The 16,236-nt window shown below is 35.8% G+C and overlaps 2 protein-coding genes across 4 annotated transcripts in view; one reads left to right on the forward strand and one right to left on the reverse strand.

Annotated features, from left to right (window-relative positions):
* Positions 1–9,170, forward strand: part of LOC306846561 (rab effector MyRIP-like) — a 30,650-nt gene extending 21,480 nt beyond the window's left edge. Inside the window, exons 7-17 of one of the 3 annotated variants that reach the window (XM_079380022.1) lie at positions 107–187; positions 1,025–1,138; positions 1,244–1,415; positions 1,568–2,151; positions 2,676–2,989; positions 3,218–4,145; positions 5,336–5,521; positions 5,614–5,775; positions 7,001–7,099; positions 7,189–7,249; positions 7,487–9,170. In XM_079380022.1, the coding sequence (XP_079236148.1) occupies positions 107–187; positions 1,025–1,138; positions 1,244–1,415; positions 1,568–2,151; positions 2,676–2,989; positions 3,218–4,145; positions 5,336–5,521; positions 5,614–5,775; positions 7,001–7,099; positions 7,189–7,249; positions 7,487–7,500 (2,715 nt within the window). In that variant the 3' untranslated portion in view covers positions 7,501–9,170. Of the gene's footprint in view, positions 1–106; positions 188–1,024; positions 1,139–1,243; positions 1,416–1,567; positions 2,152–2,675; positions 4,146–5,335; positions 5,522–5,613; positions 5,776–7,000; positions 7,100–7,188; positions 7,250–7,486 lie in introns of all 3 variants that reach the window. The other 2 variants (XM_079380020.1, XM_079380021.1) reach the window with 2 other exon arrangements.
* On the reverse strand, positions 8,667–15,691 carry LOC306846562 (plexin domain-containing protein 2-like). The gene is made up of 13 exons (XM_079380023.1): positions 15,475–15,691; positions 13,938–14,149; positions 13,710–13,850; positions 13,538–13,607; positions 13,246–13,368; positions 13,031–13,149; positions 12,840–12,939; positions 12,459–12,554; positions 12,087–12,168; positions 11,942–12,002; positions 11,656–11,842; positions 9,806–9,972; positions 8,667–9,680 (listed from the first exon to the last, which is right to left on the reverse strand). The coding sequence occupies exons 1-13, from the start codon at positions 15,560–15,562 to the stop codon at positions 9,453–9,455; spliced, it is 1,674 nt and encodes a 557-aa protein (XP_079236149.1). The 5' UTR covers positions 15,563–15,691; the 3' UTR covers positions 8,667–9,452.
* Between the last annotated feature and the right edge of the window lie 545 nt (positions 15,692–16,236).

Raw genomic sequence — 16,236 nt, forward strand, 5'->3', positions numbered from 1 at the left:
ACTTTACCATTAATAGGTATAAGATTGCTCATTCATTCATTCTTGCTATTCAATAACTTTCAATAACTGTGTGTGACATGGCAGCTATTTGACATTTGATTTGTAGGAGAAGCAGAAAGAAGCTCATTATTTGCGAGAGAACAGAGGAGAGCTGATTGAGGAATTGGCCACAACTATAGTACAGAAAGTGAGTAACACATGACAGCAATGACCTTTCATGAATGCAGAGTTTTACATTGTGTAGAATTCAGTGTATTCAGCAAGGACCCATGAATTCAGCAAGGGTGCATGAAATTGATCACAAGTGACTGCAAAGACATTTGTAATATTACAAAAGATGTCTGTTTCAAATAATTGCTTTTCTTTTGAACCTTCGTATAAAAATCTTAAAAAAATGTCAAGGTTTCCACAAAAATATTAAACAGCACAAATCTTGTATAATAAGAAATGTTTCTCAAGCACCAAATCAACATATACAAATGATTTCTGAAGGATCATGTGACACTGAAGACTGGAGTAATGGTTGCTGAAAATTAAACTTTGCCATAGCAATAAATTACATTTTAAAATATATTAAAACAGAAATCAGTTATTTTAAACTATTGTATTTCAAAATTTTACTATTTTACTGTATTGTTCATCAAATAAATGCAGTCTTGGTAAGCATATTTTAGCCATTATTTGACGCGTATGTTACACATTACTGTTTATAACACAAAGACATAATTATGTAATACATATTTTTATTTTAATGCTTTTAAAATGTATAATTTGAGATTAATCTGAAAGCATCAAGATCTGCCTATCCGTTTGTATTCACACTCTTGATTTGACATAAAAAGACAATGCAGAATTGTATTATTTAACATGTTGAATAGGAATATATGGGTTGATGTAATATTACATTTAAAATTATTATATGCTATATAGAATTTTAAATTATGTTAATTTTAAATGATCATATTATTTATCCATTCTGACACTGTTTGCATAAACTTATTATATTGGAATATTTAAATGTCAGATTGTCCACCGGAAAAGGGGTCTGTCTGAGATTAAGTCTGGATGTAATCTGGACCAGAACAGTGATGGAATCTCTCCTGATCAACCCCAGAGTGCCTTTGATGCTTCTCTTTGGGTACAGTGACTTTTTAATTCTTTTAAAGACTGAATTACCTGAAATTTGACAATGGATTGTTCTTTTGCTTTGATGTTTTGAATGAAACGTTTCCTCTCCCCTCAGAGGTCTCGCTCAGCTTTCTGTCTCTTGCCTGATGAAAAAACAGACCAGCATTCTAACACTGGGTCAAGACTTTCATCCTCTATAAATCATACTCTGGAAATGAAGACAGAAGAACCAATGCCTGTCCAGGCCATGCCTAGCTGGAGGAGTGTCGACCGACTGGACAATTCCAGTTAGATCCTTGACTTAAATCCATATGATTCTTAACTATAGTTAATCGACTCTTCTTGTTTATGACAGAGATTTGAAATAATTTTGAACTTTTAAACTGTTGACCGCCTTAATTTATATATATATGTCTAAATGCTGTGTGTATGTCTTCAGTGTTACAGAGTCCTGATGGTAACTGGATTGCTTATCAGAGCAACCTGCTCTCTCGACCAGGCCTTTTAACTAAGCGCAAAAGTCTAGTTTACAGCGTCTTGGAAAGGGAGTCTGGCGTGGTGTCTGCTTACGATGAGATGGGCTCAGAAACAGAGCCTGAAGCTAATGGGGTCTGGGGCGCTGCACTGGAAGAGCTTCGGCGTAAAATGTCTGCCAATAAGCAGTTGAGTTACCCAGAGTCCTACAGCCGTCAAGCAACCTTGCCTTTGAATGCACAAGCACAACATCTCACTGCATACACCTTGACTGCAGACACCGAGGACTCCGCAGGACAAGATGAGCCGATACACCAGTCCCAGAAAAATCTGCTGCCCTTCTTGAAAAGAAAAGTCCCGCTAGAACACAGACGACCCTCATCTGCCCGCCGCCCAAATATCATGGATACAAATTTCAATCCAGGAGGGGCTGAAAGCAGCGAGGATGGCCTAGAAGAAAGCAGGGTCAAGAGATCACGGCGAAGGAGGAAAAATAAGAGAGAGGAGGCAGAGTTGAAAGGACAGTCGGTATTGTCTTTGGATGTCCCGGTAAGAATGACTGTTTGTTATACAACGTGTCTTAGCTTTTATTTAGAACAGGGGTTTTTAAACACAACAAAAATATAGTAAAAACAGTAATATTGTGAAATGTTAATACAATTTAAAATAAGTTATTTGAAAATGCAATTTATACCTGTGATGTCAAATCTGAATTTGACCAGCCACAGTCTTAAGTGTTAAATGATCTTTCAGAAATAATTCTAATAATAATAAAAAAAAACAGTTGAAAACAGTTTTACTGCTTAACATTTTTGCAGAAACCTTGAAATATTTGGGATTCTTCGATGAATAGAAAGTTTAAAAGAACAGCATTTCTTTGAAATGTCAATTTTTTTTCCAACAGTGCAGAAATCTTCAAAAGTTTCTTTTCATCAATTTAATTCATCCTTGCTGAAGAAAAGTATTCAGTTATTTAAAACTTTCTGAGCCAAAACGTTTGAATGATAATGTGTGGATATATAATTTAGTTATTTATTTTTTGACATTTCATGACTCTGATTCTTTATTGGCAGGATTCCAGTAGCCACCTCTCAGATGCTCTGGCGAAGAGACGCTATGTGAAACAAGACTCAGACTTGCAGGGAAAAAGATCATGTGATCATAGTCTGGAAGCAGACACTTCAGATACTGCTACTCCTGACATCTTGAGCTCTGGAGCCGTGACCCCTGATCCATTTGGACTTGGTCTCAATGTTTCCAGCAATTCCAGTCATGGGGCCCTTGGTGTAGTTGGATTTTTAGATCAGGAGTTGACTACCAAACTGAAAGAACTGACCAGTCGAGTTAGAGAAACACAACTTTCTTCCACTGAGGATGAACTGGACAGGTTGGAGTATCAAATGGGGAATGAAGAAGGTGAAACAAAAGAAAAAGTGGGAGATGCTGCATTGGCGATTGAGGCTGATTCAAAAGAAAGATCAGATGAAATTGGATCCACAAATCAAGTGAGATCAACTGAGATGTTGAAAGAAGATGATCTGACTTCCAAACTGAGAGAGTTGACCAGTCAGGTCAGTGAGACACTACTTTCTTCCACGGAAGATGAACTGGACAGGTGTGAGAATCAAACTGAAACCAAGGGTATAAATCAGTCAAGAAGAACTGAGGTGCTGATACAATATGAAGAGAAAACCCAAAACTATGCAGAGATGGTTGAAAAAGCAGAAGAAGAGAGACCAGAGAAAAGGCAAAAGGACACTGTGGGAAAGCAGGGCGTTAGTGAGCAAAATGACACGGGTGAGACCCAAATGTCAGAAGAACTGAGCTCTGTGAGCCAAAAACAGACACTTAATGAGACCGATGCACAAATTGAGATAGTTAGAGGGAGAACTGCAGAGACAAAGAACAAGGGAGAAGTTCATACTGAAGAGAAAAATGCAGAAATAAAAGATTGTGGAAATGCAGTTGAAGGTAAGCAGAGCAGAGCTGAGAATACAGAGACAGTTGATCATATTGAGGAGCAGGAGGTGTTATCCTGTGAACTGGCTTTGAGTAGATTGATTAGTGAAGATGGAAAGATGGAATTTGATAGGATCATCAATACTGTAGTGAAGGCTTTGGATGATATGGAAGAACACATAGAAGCGTACACTAGTGAGGGGGTATTTTTAGACAGAGAGAGAAGTGAGGGAGAGAAACATGAGATGATGGAAGAGGAGGTGAATGTAACTGAACAGGAAACGGATGACAACACAATATCTGAGGTATGCTTTGTTGGTGGAAAATCGAAGGAGGTGCAGGAAAAAGAAATGAAGGAAGAGGGCAAGATCAATGAATTTGTGGCACTAAAGAGCAACACGGAATATGCAGACGAGACAGAAGACAAACAATGCAGCAAATCATCAGAAGAGGGAGTTCAAGAGAAGGACGGCAAAAGTCAAGGTCACTTGACTGAAAACAGGGAGAAACAGAGGGACTCCACAATTGAACACAGCACCCCATCTGGTCAGGAGGAGTATCTGTCACCGGAGGAGATCTGCAAGGTAAAAACTAACTACAATATACTATACTAAACAACACTGGCTGAAGTAACCTTAGCTGCTTGCAACTAACATGCTTTTATTTAATCTGCTTAACCTATTTCTCTGAAGCTCTTCTTTATTTCTTTCTTTGTCTTCTGCCTCTATTTGATCTTTATTAGGATGCACACATGCTGGACATAGAGAAAAACTTACATTTACTCTCCAGTATACTACAGCAGGTGATGATTGTATGCTGATAAGGACAGTATGCTCTTATTTCTGCACTAATTAATTTGGCTGCTGTACATGTTCTCTTTTCTGTGCGTTTTCATCTGCTGCCTGACTCTAGGCTCGTTATTTACTGTATTATATTTTAAATATTTTACATTCAATTAGGACACAATTCATCAATAAATAATCGTGATTATGATTAGGGCTGCCACATAAAAAAGTGGATTATAATATTCTATTTAGATGTATTCAAGTTGGGTCAAAGGTTTTTCCACAGCATTGAGCGTTGTGTCCAATCATAGATATGTTGGTGGAACACATTGAGCCGAAGCAATGGCCAGTTAGAGGTGTCCACTCAATGCCACTCCAAACGGCAGCTCACTTGCAAATCCTCTTATTATAACCTACAATATGTAGACAGTGTAATTAAACTTGGAAGCCAATTTCTGCTACATAACCAAAAAAAAAAAAAAAAAAAGTAAAAATTTGGAAGTTAAGTCATAATAATGAGATAAAAATGACTTAGTATGTCATAATTTCTACATTTCATGCTTTTTGTCATAATTATTAGATTAAAAAATAGAAATTATGACAAGTCATAATTGAGATAAAAGTTAAAATCATGACAATCTGTCAAAAATAAAATCTCAATTTACTTTTGAATCTTTTATTTGTGACTTTTTATGAACTAATTAAGATTTCACAAAGCATTATTTTTCTTATGTGGTTGGTAATGGGCTTCTATAAGTAACTGATTCAGTTTTTCAGCCTACATAATGAATATAGCATGCTGTTGGTCCATCCAAAAAATACTTAAGTGTTAACTGTATTCATTAAATCAGTATTAATAATTTTGCTAATTTAGGTGTGGTCACACTACATCTGCCCCATACCCCATTCATTTCCACATTCCAATATATGAATGTGAATGCTAATGTGTAAAGTTACAGTACATTCCTCTGTGTATTTCCCATGAATAGAAGTACTCAGCGGCATCACTGCGCAGCATCACCACAGAGGTGCTAAAAGTACTGAACGCTACAGAGGATCTGATTCACGGATCTATGGGAGATGGACGATGCCAGTCAGACCACAGTGACGTGTCGATCATTCCCCCTGACGAGGCCAGAAGACTGGATGAGCAGCTCGGCAGACTGGAGGAGAATGTACGAATTCTTTCTGCGATGAACATATCTCACGCCACTCGGCATTTATGAGATGCTTCTCAATTGATTCGGATTCATTTCACTGTGTGCAGGTGTATGTGGCAGCAGGTACAGTGTATGGGCTTGAGGCTGAACTGGGGGATCTGGAGGACTGTGCGCGCTGCATCAGTGGATCCACCACTGAAAGAGAGCTCACTCATCTGGAGGACCAGGTGGCCTCTGCAGCAGCCCAGGTGCAGCAGTCTGAGCTCCAGGTGCGTTTGGCCTGGACGCTGTGCTCTCTCTCTTTTTCTGAATCTCAGCAGCAGCATCTCATAGCTCTAAAGATGCAATTACACTTCAATTAGTGAGCAATATAACAAATGTTTTTGTTTACTTAAACTATTTAAATTGTTTTCGTTATTTGAAATAAAGCTAAAATAAAATATAAATATTAGATGAAAACCTTAAATGGAAATTAGAAATGTTGCTTTGGAAATTAACAGAAAAAAAGTAAGAAAAGAAAGAAAGAAAATAGATAAATTAAAAATAAAATTTTAAATAAAAATGAAAAAAGCACTTAAAATTACTAAAACAAACTAAAATTAAATGAAATATAAGATGAAAAACACAAACGGACAGCAGAACTGAAATAAAAAACGAGTACCATAATTACCAACTGAAACTGAAATAAAAACAAAGCTTAATAGAAATAGGAAAAACAACTAAATAAATGACAAACACATAACAAAATTGCTAAATTTGAACTAAAATTAAAATGAAAACTCAAAATATAAGGATAAAACGAATTTAAAAATATTGATAAAGTAATAGTGCTGTCAAACGATTAGTAAGGAATAATTGACTTCGGGCCATTGAATTATTAGAAAAATTTGTGTCGTGGCCGTTACACCTCGGCCCCGTAGTATAGTCGTTTAATCACATCCAAAATAAAAGTTTTTGTTTACATAATATATGTGTGTATACTGTGTATATTTATTGTGTATATATAAATACACACACATGCATGTATATATTTAAGAAATATGTTATGTTTATATATTTAAAATATTTATATATAATATCAGTTATATGAATATAAATATATACATGGAAATGCATGGAAATATTTTAAAAATATATGTTGTATGAGTGTGTGTATTTATATATACATAAATATACACAGTATACACACATTTTCTGAACAAAAAGCTTTATTTTGGATGCGATTAATTACGATAAATCGTTTGACAGCACTAAAAAATTATATTAAAATAACACTCAAATAATGTAGATTTCCTATATACAGTACATACTATATAGACCTGTATATACTGTATACTACACATACTGTATAGAATTATGCAAACATACTAACCGTGGTATCCCAAAACTGCAAATAACATTTCAAATAGCAGTCTGTCTGCAAAGCCTTACTGTTTACAATCAAAACAGTCATTTCATATCTTTTTTGCTTTGATCTGTGCTTTTTTTTTCTAGGTTTTAGACATTTCCTCAAGAATTGCTGCTCTGAAAAATGCAGGTCTTAATGTAACTCCACAGACCCTATTTACCAAGGTCACGACTCCAAAAACCAAGGTGTTGTCTTCATATTTGAAGTAATATTCATACACATATTCCTACATGCTCATGTGACTTATGACTATAACTGTAGGAATATGTTTCAGACACAAACCATTGGCTCATCTCGGAAACTGAGGAGGCGACTGCCAGCACCTCCAAAACAAGGTAAGAGCTACTCATAATCAATACTGGCAACTGGCATATATATATTTTTAAACTGTTATCTGTGTAATTATAGGTTAAAAGTGTAATTGTTTTATTTTAAAATGCTGCAGAAATTGTAATCATCTTTATATGGGCTTCATTTATTTCCGTTGCATTAATCAAAGGTCTAAAATAGTTCAAAACATATATCTATTGCTGAAAATGATTTGAATCTCCCATTTTATCTGTACATTTCAGATAAAGAAGCATAAAGAGGATAGTGGAATATATCAGCAAACATCATCACAAAGTTAAATAACTACAATCTTAGAAAAGCCACTGATCACATGTGCCTTGAAGCTCGTGGCTCATAGATGAGATTTTATGGACTCAAGCTCTGGCTGACAGATCCTAATAAACTGATGTATCGCCAAGCAGTGATGCCATTTTACACAAACTAATAACTCTTGATTGCTTTATTACCTCTCTCCCCTCCTAATAAATAATAAACTAAAATGTAAAAAAAAAAAAAAGTAAAAAAATTACAAATTACAATTAAAATACAATCTTGTAAAAGGAAGTAATGGGATAGTTCACCAAACATGAGTATTCGGGCATTATTTACTCACCCAATGTTGAAAACTAAACGGTTTTGCTTACCGTTGACATCTGTTATATGACAATAAAGAAAAAAAGAGTTAAGGTATTTTTACAATTTTTTATTTTATATTCCATAGATGAAAGAGATGGTGAACTATCCCTTATATAGATTAAAGATATATAGATTCATTTGAATTCTTGTATTAATCTTTCTGATTGATTTATCTGTCAGATTTAGAGTAGAGATTATACTAGCTATGTGTCAGCTATATGAATCATGCAGAACTTTATTCATGCTGATAATATACATTTATGATGTTAGATTTGATAATAGAGAAGTTTACAAGCTATTGTAAAGTGTAAATGATATGTGTAAATTAATGGATTTTTTTGTTTGATTATATTTCAATTATAGTACATTTTTGTACACAGATTTTAGTTGTTACTGTTGTTGTTGAATTGTTCTCATTACATAACCTGAACATTTTAAGGGGAAGTCGTGGCCTAATGGTTAGAGAGTCGGACTCGTAATCGAAAGGTTGCGAGTTCGAGTCCCCGGCCGGCAGGAATTGTAGGTGGGGGGAGTGAATGTCCAGCGCTCTCTCCACCCTCAATACCACGACTGAGGTGCCCTTGAGCAAGGCACCGAACCCCCAACTGCTCCCCGGGCGCTGCAGCATGGCTGCCCACTGCTCCGGGTGTGTGTTCACGGTGTGTGTGTGTGTGTGCATTTGTTCACTACTCACTGCTGTGTGTGTACACTTGGATGGGTTAAACGCAGAGCACCAATTTCGAGTATGGGTCACCATACTTGACAATACGTCACGACTTTGACTTTGACTTTATGGTTTTCATTTACTGAAATCATCACTATAACATTTCAGTTGTTGAGATCTATATTTCTGCTTGAAAGTATTTTGAATATACAAATCAAACTACATATTACAAATACAAAGCACAGATATTATGAGGACACTGAGGCATGTACGGTTACTATTGCAATTCATGAGATTACCTTGGATGTTTAAATAGTGCTATATGTATTGTGTGTGTGTGTGTGTGTTAGATCAACTCTTCAATTGTATCTCAGTGTTTCTCTATTTGAATCAAGAATATTTCAAAGAAAATAACTATGGAAAGTTTTAAAAATTCTGTTATAACTGTACCTTAACATTATCCACATGAATTTGGATTTTTTGCGATCAGAGTATAAAGGTATTGCTTATATTGCAAAAATATATAATTCAGGCTTCCCTGTTTTACACAGGAAGTTCTGTGAGGTGTTTGCAATACACAGGCTTTAATGACCCATCTGGTTAGAAGAGAGACACCAACAAGGGGACTCTCAGGAACATTATCAGACCCTGGTTTAAAGTGGGCCTCTGGAGAGAAATTAAATAAAAGCTCAGAGGTGAAGGTTTTCCCTGAGAGCTGCAATTCCACTGGCTTCACTGTGTTGGAAAAAACATTTGTGTCCACATTGTTTACATTGCACTTTGGTGTGAAGGTGCAATAGATCACTCACATTTGAAGTACTCGCTGTTATAAGGTCAAACAAATGCCACATTCATCCCAGAATCCAGTGCAACTTCCTCTAAAAAACAGAGGAGCTAATTCATAAACCTTAGCGGCGTTCCATGATAAGGAAACGTTCTCTTTGGTCAGCCACAATAAATCCTTCTCTCTGATCCGTCAGAAACAAGCTCTCTCTCCTGTCTGACACAAGAAAACTATCTCTAGTGTCCATCACGATGAATCCTTCTTTATCCTGTCCCATGGCCTCTACCTCTGCATATGATGGGTGTCCTGAACCCCGTCGAAATTTCATGGCAGGCCAGTGTGTTGGTCGTCTCTATATATCAAAAATAAAATTACAACATTGTCAGAACAAACTTTTGAATGGTAATGTATATTAATGTGCTAAAAAAATATGGTTTTACTTCCATTAGCTGTATATGCTTTAGTTATGAAGTTCACCTCTATGAAGAAGAGACTGGTGCTAGAGGTGGGATGATAGTACATGTATATAGTGGCCAACACCACAACCACCATGAGGACCATAGTGATGAGGATGCCAATGAGCAGACCAGTCTGCATCTGCTCCTCTGTTTGCTTCTCTATAATGTCCATCTGATTCTGAGAGTCTGAAAGAGAACAGAAGAGGATATTTACACTTGTTTGTAAAGAACAACAATTATAACCAGATTTTTACATTTTCTGTAAGAAATGTGAATGGCTTTTGCCCAAATGCCACAGTATCAGGGGTTTCTGGGCTTTTCTACATGGATGCTATTAGGAGTGTAACAGTACACGTATTTGTACCGAACATTTTTGGTAAGGGTCTTTCGGGTTTGGTATGCATGTGTGCCAAAGAAATAATGCATTGTTTTAACCAAACTGCACAAGTGAAACTTCATTAGACACTTCCAGTTTTATATATTGCTGCTTAAAGTCTCATCTTTCAAATTGTCAATTTCTTTCTGGAAATTCAAACAATAAATACCTTTTTGATGCTCTTTGATGTGGCATGACAGATCGCTAAATAAACGCCTCTGTTCACACGCGAGTGAGCCTGATCATCCCTTCCTATTTACTACTAGTTTTAATGTGAAATAAACGTGAATGAACATCTCATGCCTCATGTAATCGCTCAATCAGTGTTTCAACCACGGAAAGACGTCAAAACTAAATGTCACGTAGCATTTCATTTACCTCAGACAAGTCATCAGTGTCCACAGGTCATTAATTTGCAAGAGAAATGAAGTCTAGAGAAGAGCATTTCACGAAATATTAGACTATATACTCATATTTTACTTTACCTGTTAGTGATGTATAAATTATTTAATGTATGTTTAAATAAATCTATCTATTATGAAACACTGTGTTATGACAGCCACTGTGTAAATAGATTTCAACAATTAAAAAAAATTATTTTAAAACAAATTAATTGAGAGCAATTTACATGATTGCGTACATGTTAAGTATTGATAATTATGTTTTAAAATAAATAGTAATTAAATTTAAGTTTGGGCTCTGTTGGTAATTGTAACCTTATAGTAGCCTAATGTAAAAGGGCTTACCATTTAGAGCATAAGCTGAGGTATATTTTTATCCCCTTGAAAATTTTATATAATTTAATTCATTTAAAGAAAGAACAATTTGTTCCGTAAAACACTGTTTAATTATAAAAAAAAAGCAATTTTATGTTTAATTTTTCCCCCTGCTGTACCGAAAACATACCAAACCGTGACGTCAAAACCAAGGTACGTACCGAACAGTCATGTTTGTTTCTTGTTACACCCCTAGTTGCTACGGTATTTGTGTGGTTGCTAGGGCAAAGACTTAACTTTTACTTTCCCTCATGTCATTCCAAACATTTGTGACTTTCCAAATAAATTGGAAGTCATTGGGCACCAAAACAGACTGGTTACCAACATTCTTCAAAGTATCTTATTAGATGTTTCAAAGATGAAAGAAAGTCAAATTTGGAACGACATGAGGGTAGAGTAGTAAATGATAACAGAATTTGACAATTTTCATGTCAAAGTAGCATGCAGCACAGAAACCAAATGTTTTCAATGTTAAACATACAGTATACAAACCTGGAAGTTTATTCTGCAGTGGAAAAGGTCAGATTTTCATTATGGATTAAGTGTCATGTTGTATAAGGTTATGGCCTAAGGAACAATGCTGGGCAGGTGTCAATTTTAGCTTGGTTTGTAGGGCTCTTGTAATTGGTCTCATTTGGAAGCGAGATATATAATGAAAAAAAGAAAGAAAAAAAATCCTCTCAGTGATCTGCAGGACATAGTAAGACTGATACATACCGTCAGCGAGGATGCTGGTGGGAAGGTTTCTTAAGAATAAGGGTGTGCTGGTGAGTTTGGTGGTGACTGAGGAGGCTGATGTGGGTGAAGTTGTTGTAGTTATAGACACTTCCGTCACTCCTGTCTGCACCGCCGGAGTGCTGCTTCTAATGACAGGCTGCTTGCTGTCACAGCTCTGGCTCTTTGTCTTAAAATATAACTACATTAAGTTAGTAAAAATGGGAGATAATGGAAAAGAGGAATGAGTCAAAAAGATGAAAGTGGAGGATATACTGGATCTATTCACCTCAATTAAGCACCCACTGTCAACCCAGTCCTGACGATACTGGTCAAAACCACTGGAACATCTGCAGGAGAAACATTATTTGCAGCTGTTGAGTCCCTAGTTGAAGCACACTGCACTTAATCTATTTGACTATTCAAGTGTGTACCTCTGTAGGCGACTGCACCAGCTACAGTTGAAGCCGATCTGAGCCGTAACACACGTTTCACAGCTGGAGAACTGAAGGCAGGCTAATAGCAGGAGGAGCAACATTTTACATTTACATTTATGCAGTTAGCAGACGCTTTTATCCAAAGCGACTTACATTGCATTCAAGTTACAGTTTTACACTTTTATCTTGCTTTCCCTCGGAATCGAACCCATGAGCTTGGCGTTGCTAGCGCCATGCTCTACTATTTGAGCTATAGGAAAGCCTTTTTCATAGAGACGTGAAAGACGTGGGTACTTTTTCTCACAATAAGTGATTAGCACTAGGGAAAGATGAGAGATGAATCTAGTTCTGTCAGCAGTTTGGACTCACTTGGTAGAGGAACCATCTCAACAGCAGTGGCGTTTGGGATCTTGGATTTTAAGAGCTCTACCCGATGATATTCATATATTGTTCTTCTTCTAACATCTGTCATGAAAAAAAACAAAACAATAGAACGGAAGGCTGGTGTCATTATTGATAATTAAAACAAATGATTTTAATAAAAAATGACATGAGCTTACAAAATTAATAAAAGTAAAATTGAAATTATAACTGAAAATGTAAAAAAGCTCATTCAAAATACTAATAAATTCTATAATAGTATATACTGTAAATACTAAAATAACACTGGTGAAGGCAGAATTAATAAAAAAAAAAAAAAAAAAGAGAAGAAGTATTATTTTCCCTTTCAAGAAGAGTTGCAGTACTTACTGGGAAGCTGTTCAATCTTATGAAGAACCACAAATGCATCAGAGAGCCCAACTTTCACAGGATGATTCACTGAGTTGATTTTGCTAATGTCAATGGGAACCTAAAAACAGATGAGATTCAATCAAACCTAGCTTCATCTACAAAACAGTGATGGCAGCTGTAAAAGCAAAAAGATTTCTAAAAGAAACAACCTCTTTATATGCAAAGATGATTCTGCCATCCTTGTATAAAGCTGCCTGGAAGGTAAAACTGCCGAGATGAGATGCATCGTGGAGGTACACACGGTCCCACTGCACAACAAGAGCTGTGCCTAACAGAAAGAAGATTCATAATACAGCCATTCAAACATAACACAACAATGCAGATAAATCAGGGCATGTTCAAATTTCAGTCCGTCTCATTTTACCATTATCACAGTACATGATTGTGGAATTCTGTGAGATGCTGAGGTCAAAATTAGCCATGAGAGGAGCGATGTACTGAGTAGCAGTCAGCATTTTGTGAATAACATCTCCAGTGTAAATGAAACCTGAATAAAAATGGAATATATTTCATATATACACAATTCTGTTAAAAAATGTGAGCTCAGTATTTTTAATCAACGACGATGCATACATTAATCAAAACTGACAGTAAAGAAATGTTTTAAAAGTTTTCTATTTCAAATAATGCTTAAAGTTAAAATATATATCACTCACCCCCTGTGGCTACATGTATTTCCCTTAATGAATGTCCGTAGAAAGGGAAATCAAAGGATAGATTCACTCTCTATTAAGACAAAGAAAACCACACTAAATTATGTGTACAAAAAATGAGTAACAATTACAAAAATACTTTTAAGAAACTTTGTTGGTGATTGTATGATCATACCAAAGTTTGCCGTTGTCTGTTGGAGAGAATTCCATGAACTCTTCCCATGTCCATTTGCTCAATATTTACCCACAAACCCTTGTCTAGACTATCTGTGGGCCCATAGAATTTGGAAGTGTAGTAGATATGATCCATATCTCTCTAATGAACAAATATACACATTACTCACAAATGTACACATGAGAAGGTATTTTATAAATATGAGTTAACACATTCTTGACTGTTCACCTTAATGGATAAGTTACCGTGCCTCTCATTTGTCACAACTTCTGGAAAGCGCTCTGAATCCAATCTACCATGCTTTTCATAATGTTTCAGATCTTGTTTCTCCACTGGTTTGGATGAGAGAGTCCATCTTCTCCATCTTTTATTGTAAAGCTTGAGGTTTACACCAGCACTCTCTTGCTTGGAGAGCCCTTCAAAGGTAAAGCAGGAGACCCCTGATGAATAAAGATGAATTATACAATATTATATGCTGCATTTTCTGTGTTGCTATTCACAACAATCACTGAATCATTCATAACCATGAATGTCAATTGCTCTCTGAATCACAAAGAAGTTCACATAAAATACAATACACATATTCAGCTCTTTGGAGAACTGAAGAATGTAACATTGATAATGATTTTTAGCAGCTGTGCAACCATGGATGAAAATGACCTTTTATGCAAACAAACACAGTTCCTCACATCCTGCAGTGACAAGCGTGTGTCCAAAGTACTTCTTTCACAGGAGAGAGTGAAACATGCTCAGAATTCCTCACAGCGCTGGATGGGGCAGTGTGAGAGCAGGGCAGGGCAGTGTTTTGACTGGGGTAACAGCTTTTCTGTTTGCTGTGCCCTTCTCATTTGAATTCTGCCAACCTTACTTCTATACTGTACCTATATCTCCAAAGTAATCTGATGCTAATGTGAAAAATAAAATAAATTAAATAAAAGCTTAAAATCCTGTACCTCAAACACAACGTGCTGTTCTTTTCCTGTCTGGCATTGTAAGCATGTGTTATGCCCTCAGGTCTATCACATTTATTTTCAACATGCTGACAGAGACCGCAGGGTACAGTGAGCGTGCATGGGCCAAAAAATCTTCTGCATGGGTAGGTGCTTTTTTTTTCCCCAAATCTTTTTTTGGATTAATAAAATTATTAATATTCATTACAATTACATTGCTTCTTCATGACAAATGCAAACAGTAATCTTTCTGTTCTAATTAATAATAATGCCTGCCAGTGTGCCAATTAGATGATTTATTATGGGATCTTAAAAGTGTATTAAAAATCCAATTCACACAGTCAATGACTTGAGCACATATGTTCTATAATTAAATGCTTTTACAATTACTATTTTTAACTGCTACAAATATATAGGTGGTCGATATGAATAGAATTATGAACAAGGTATGGATCACTTAATTCCATTTATTTTTGAAGAACATTTAAAGACAGCACATTTTGGTGCTTTATAAAAGCCATCATACAAAATAAAATACACAGTCAAAAATTAACAATAAAATCGAAGACCGAAGCAGTATTAAAAGCCACATAATAATAAAAAAGTAATAAAGTTAAGTGAAAAATTAACATGAGTATTTTACAGTATTAGGAGTTATTGACTACTTTACCTCAGTTTGCAGGTAGTGAGATTTCATTTAAATCCATAAATTATGAAAGTAAATAACTATAGGTAACTCTTATTGCGTATTTTGACCACTGAATTAAAAAAATGCCCCCGCCCCCCAAAAACTAAACAAAAACAAAATTACTTACCACTGGATGGCAATTCCTGTAAATTGAATTTCATCTGAATAACTGCAAAAATTCCTAAGAAAACATGTGGTCTTGCCAGCAAAGCCATACCCAACTATATTTTAATGTGTCTTCCTTGTACATTTAAACGAAGATAGAAGTAGCCAGAAAAGTTGTTGAACTGCACGCGACCGGGACGCATAAAGCGTGCTCCAAACACACCCACACGAGACTGCCCAGTGACGTCACGTGCATATGAGGAGTTCACGAGTTTACAATAAAATAAAATTTTCCACCACTGTCAAAAATAATAAATTAAAAGACGATGAAATCTTCCTCAACAGTACAGTTATAATGTCGCTAACTGTTTTTGAAGAAACTATAATACCATGGTAAAATTGTTGGCTAATGGATATGCATAGAAATGTGCAGCAGACCTCATTTAGACGACAAACATATTCTAACATTATTCTAGTGTACTCGTAAATGTAGCCTCCTTGAAGGAAACATTACACACTGCCATACCTCAGATATTAATTTTGAAGAACAGGAAGCACAGAAATCTAAAATGCAATGTCTTTTTCTTTTGGAAAATAAGGTAGGCTATTATTTAACCACACTGAGAATATCACTCCGGAGTCAACCATATTTCCTGAACATTAACAGCAGACTTTGTGTCAGCATAAACAGAGCCATATTAAACAGTGGTTTAGCAAACCTTAAAGTAGTTTAACAGAGACATTACAAACATCAAAATCAACTTCCACCTTCATTTTGATTCAT

The sequence above is a fragment of the Barbus barbus genome (genome assembly GCF_936440315.1).
Source record: "Barbus barbus genome assembly, chromosome: 26".
Classification (NCBI taxonomy): Eukaryota; Metazoa; Chordata; class Actinopteri; order Cypriniformes; family Cyprinidae; genus Barbus; species Barbus barbus.

What these genes read in the sequence shown, in the direction of transcription:
- LOC306846562 (XM_079380023.1), bottom strand. Translation starts at nt 15,562, where the DNA reads ATGGCTTTGCTGGCAAGACCACATGTTTTCTTAGGAATTTTTGCAGTT. An exon ending in ACAGGAATTGCCATCCAGTG is followed by an intron (nt 14,150 to 15,474) that starts GTAAGTAATTTT and finishes TTTATTCATCAG; the next exon opens with GGGTCTCCTGCTTTACCTTT. An exon ending in AATACATGTAGCCACAGGGG is followed by an intron (nt 13,369 to 13,537) that starts GTGAGTGATATA and finishes ATTTTTATTCAG; the next exon opens with GTTTCATTTACACTGGAGAT.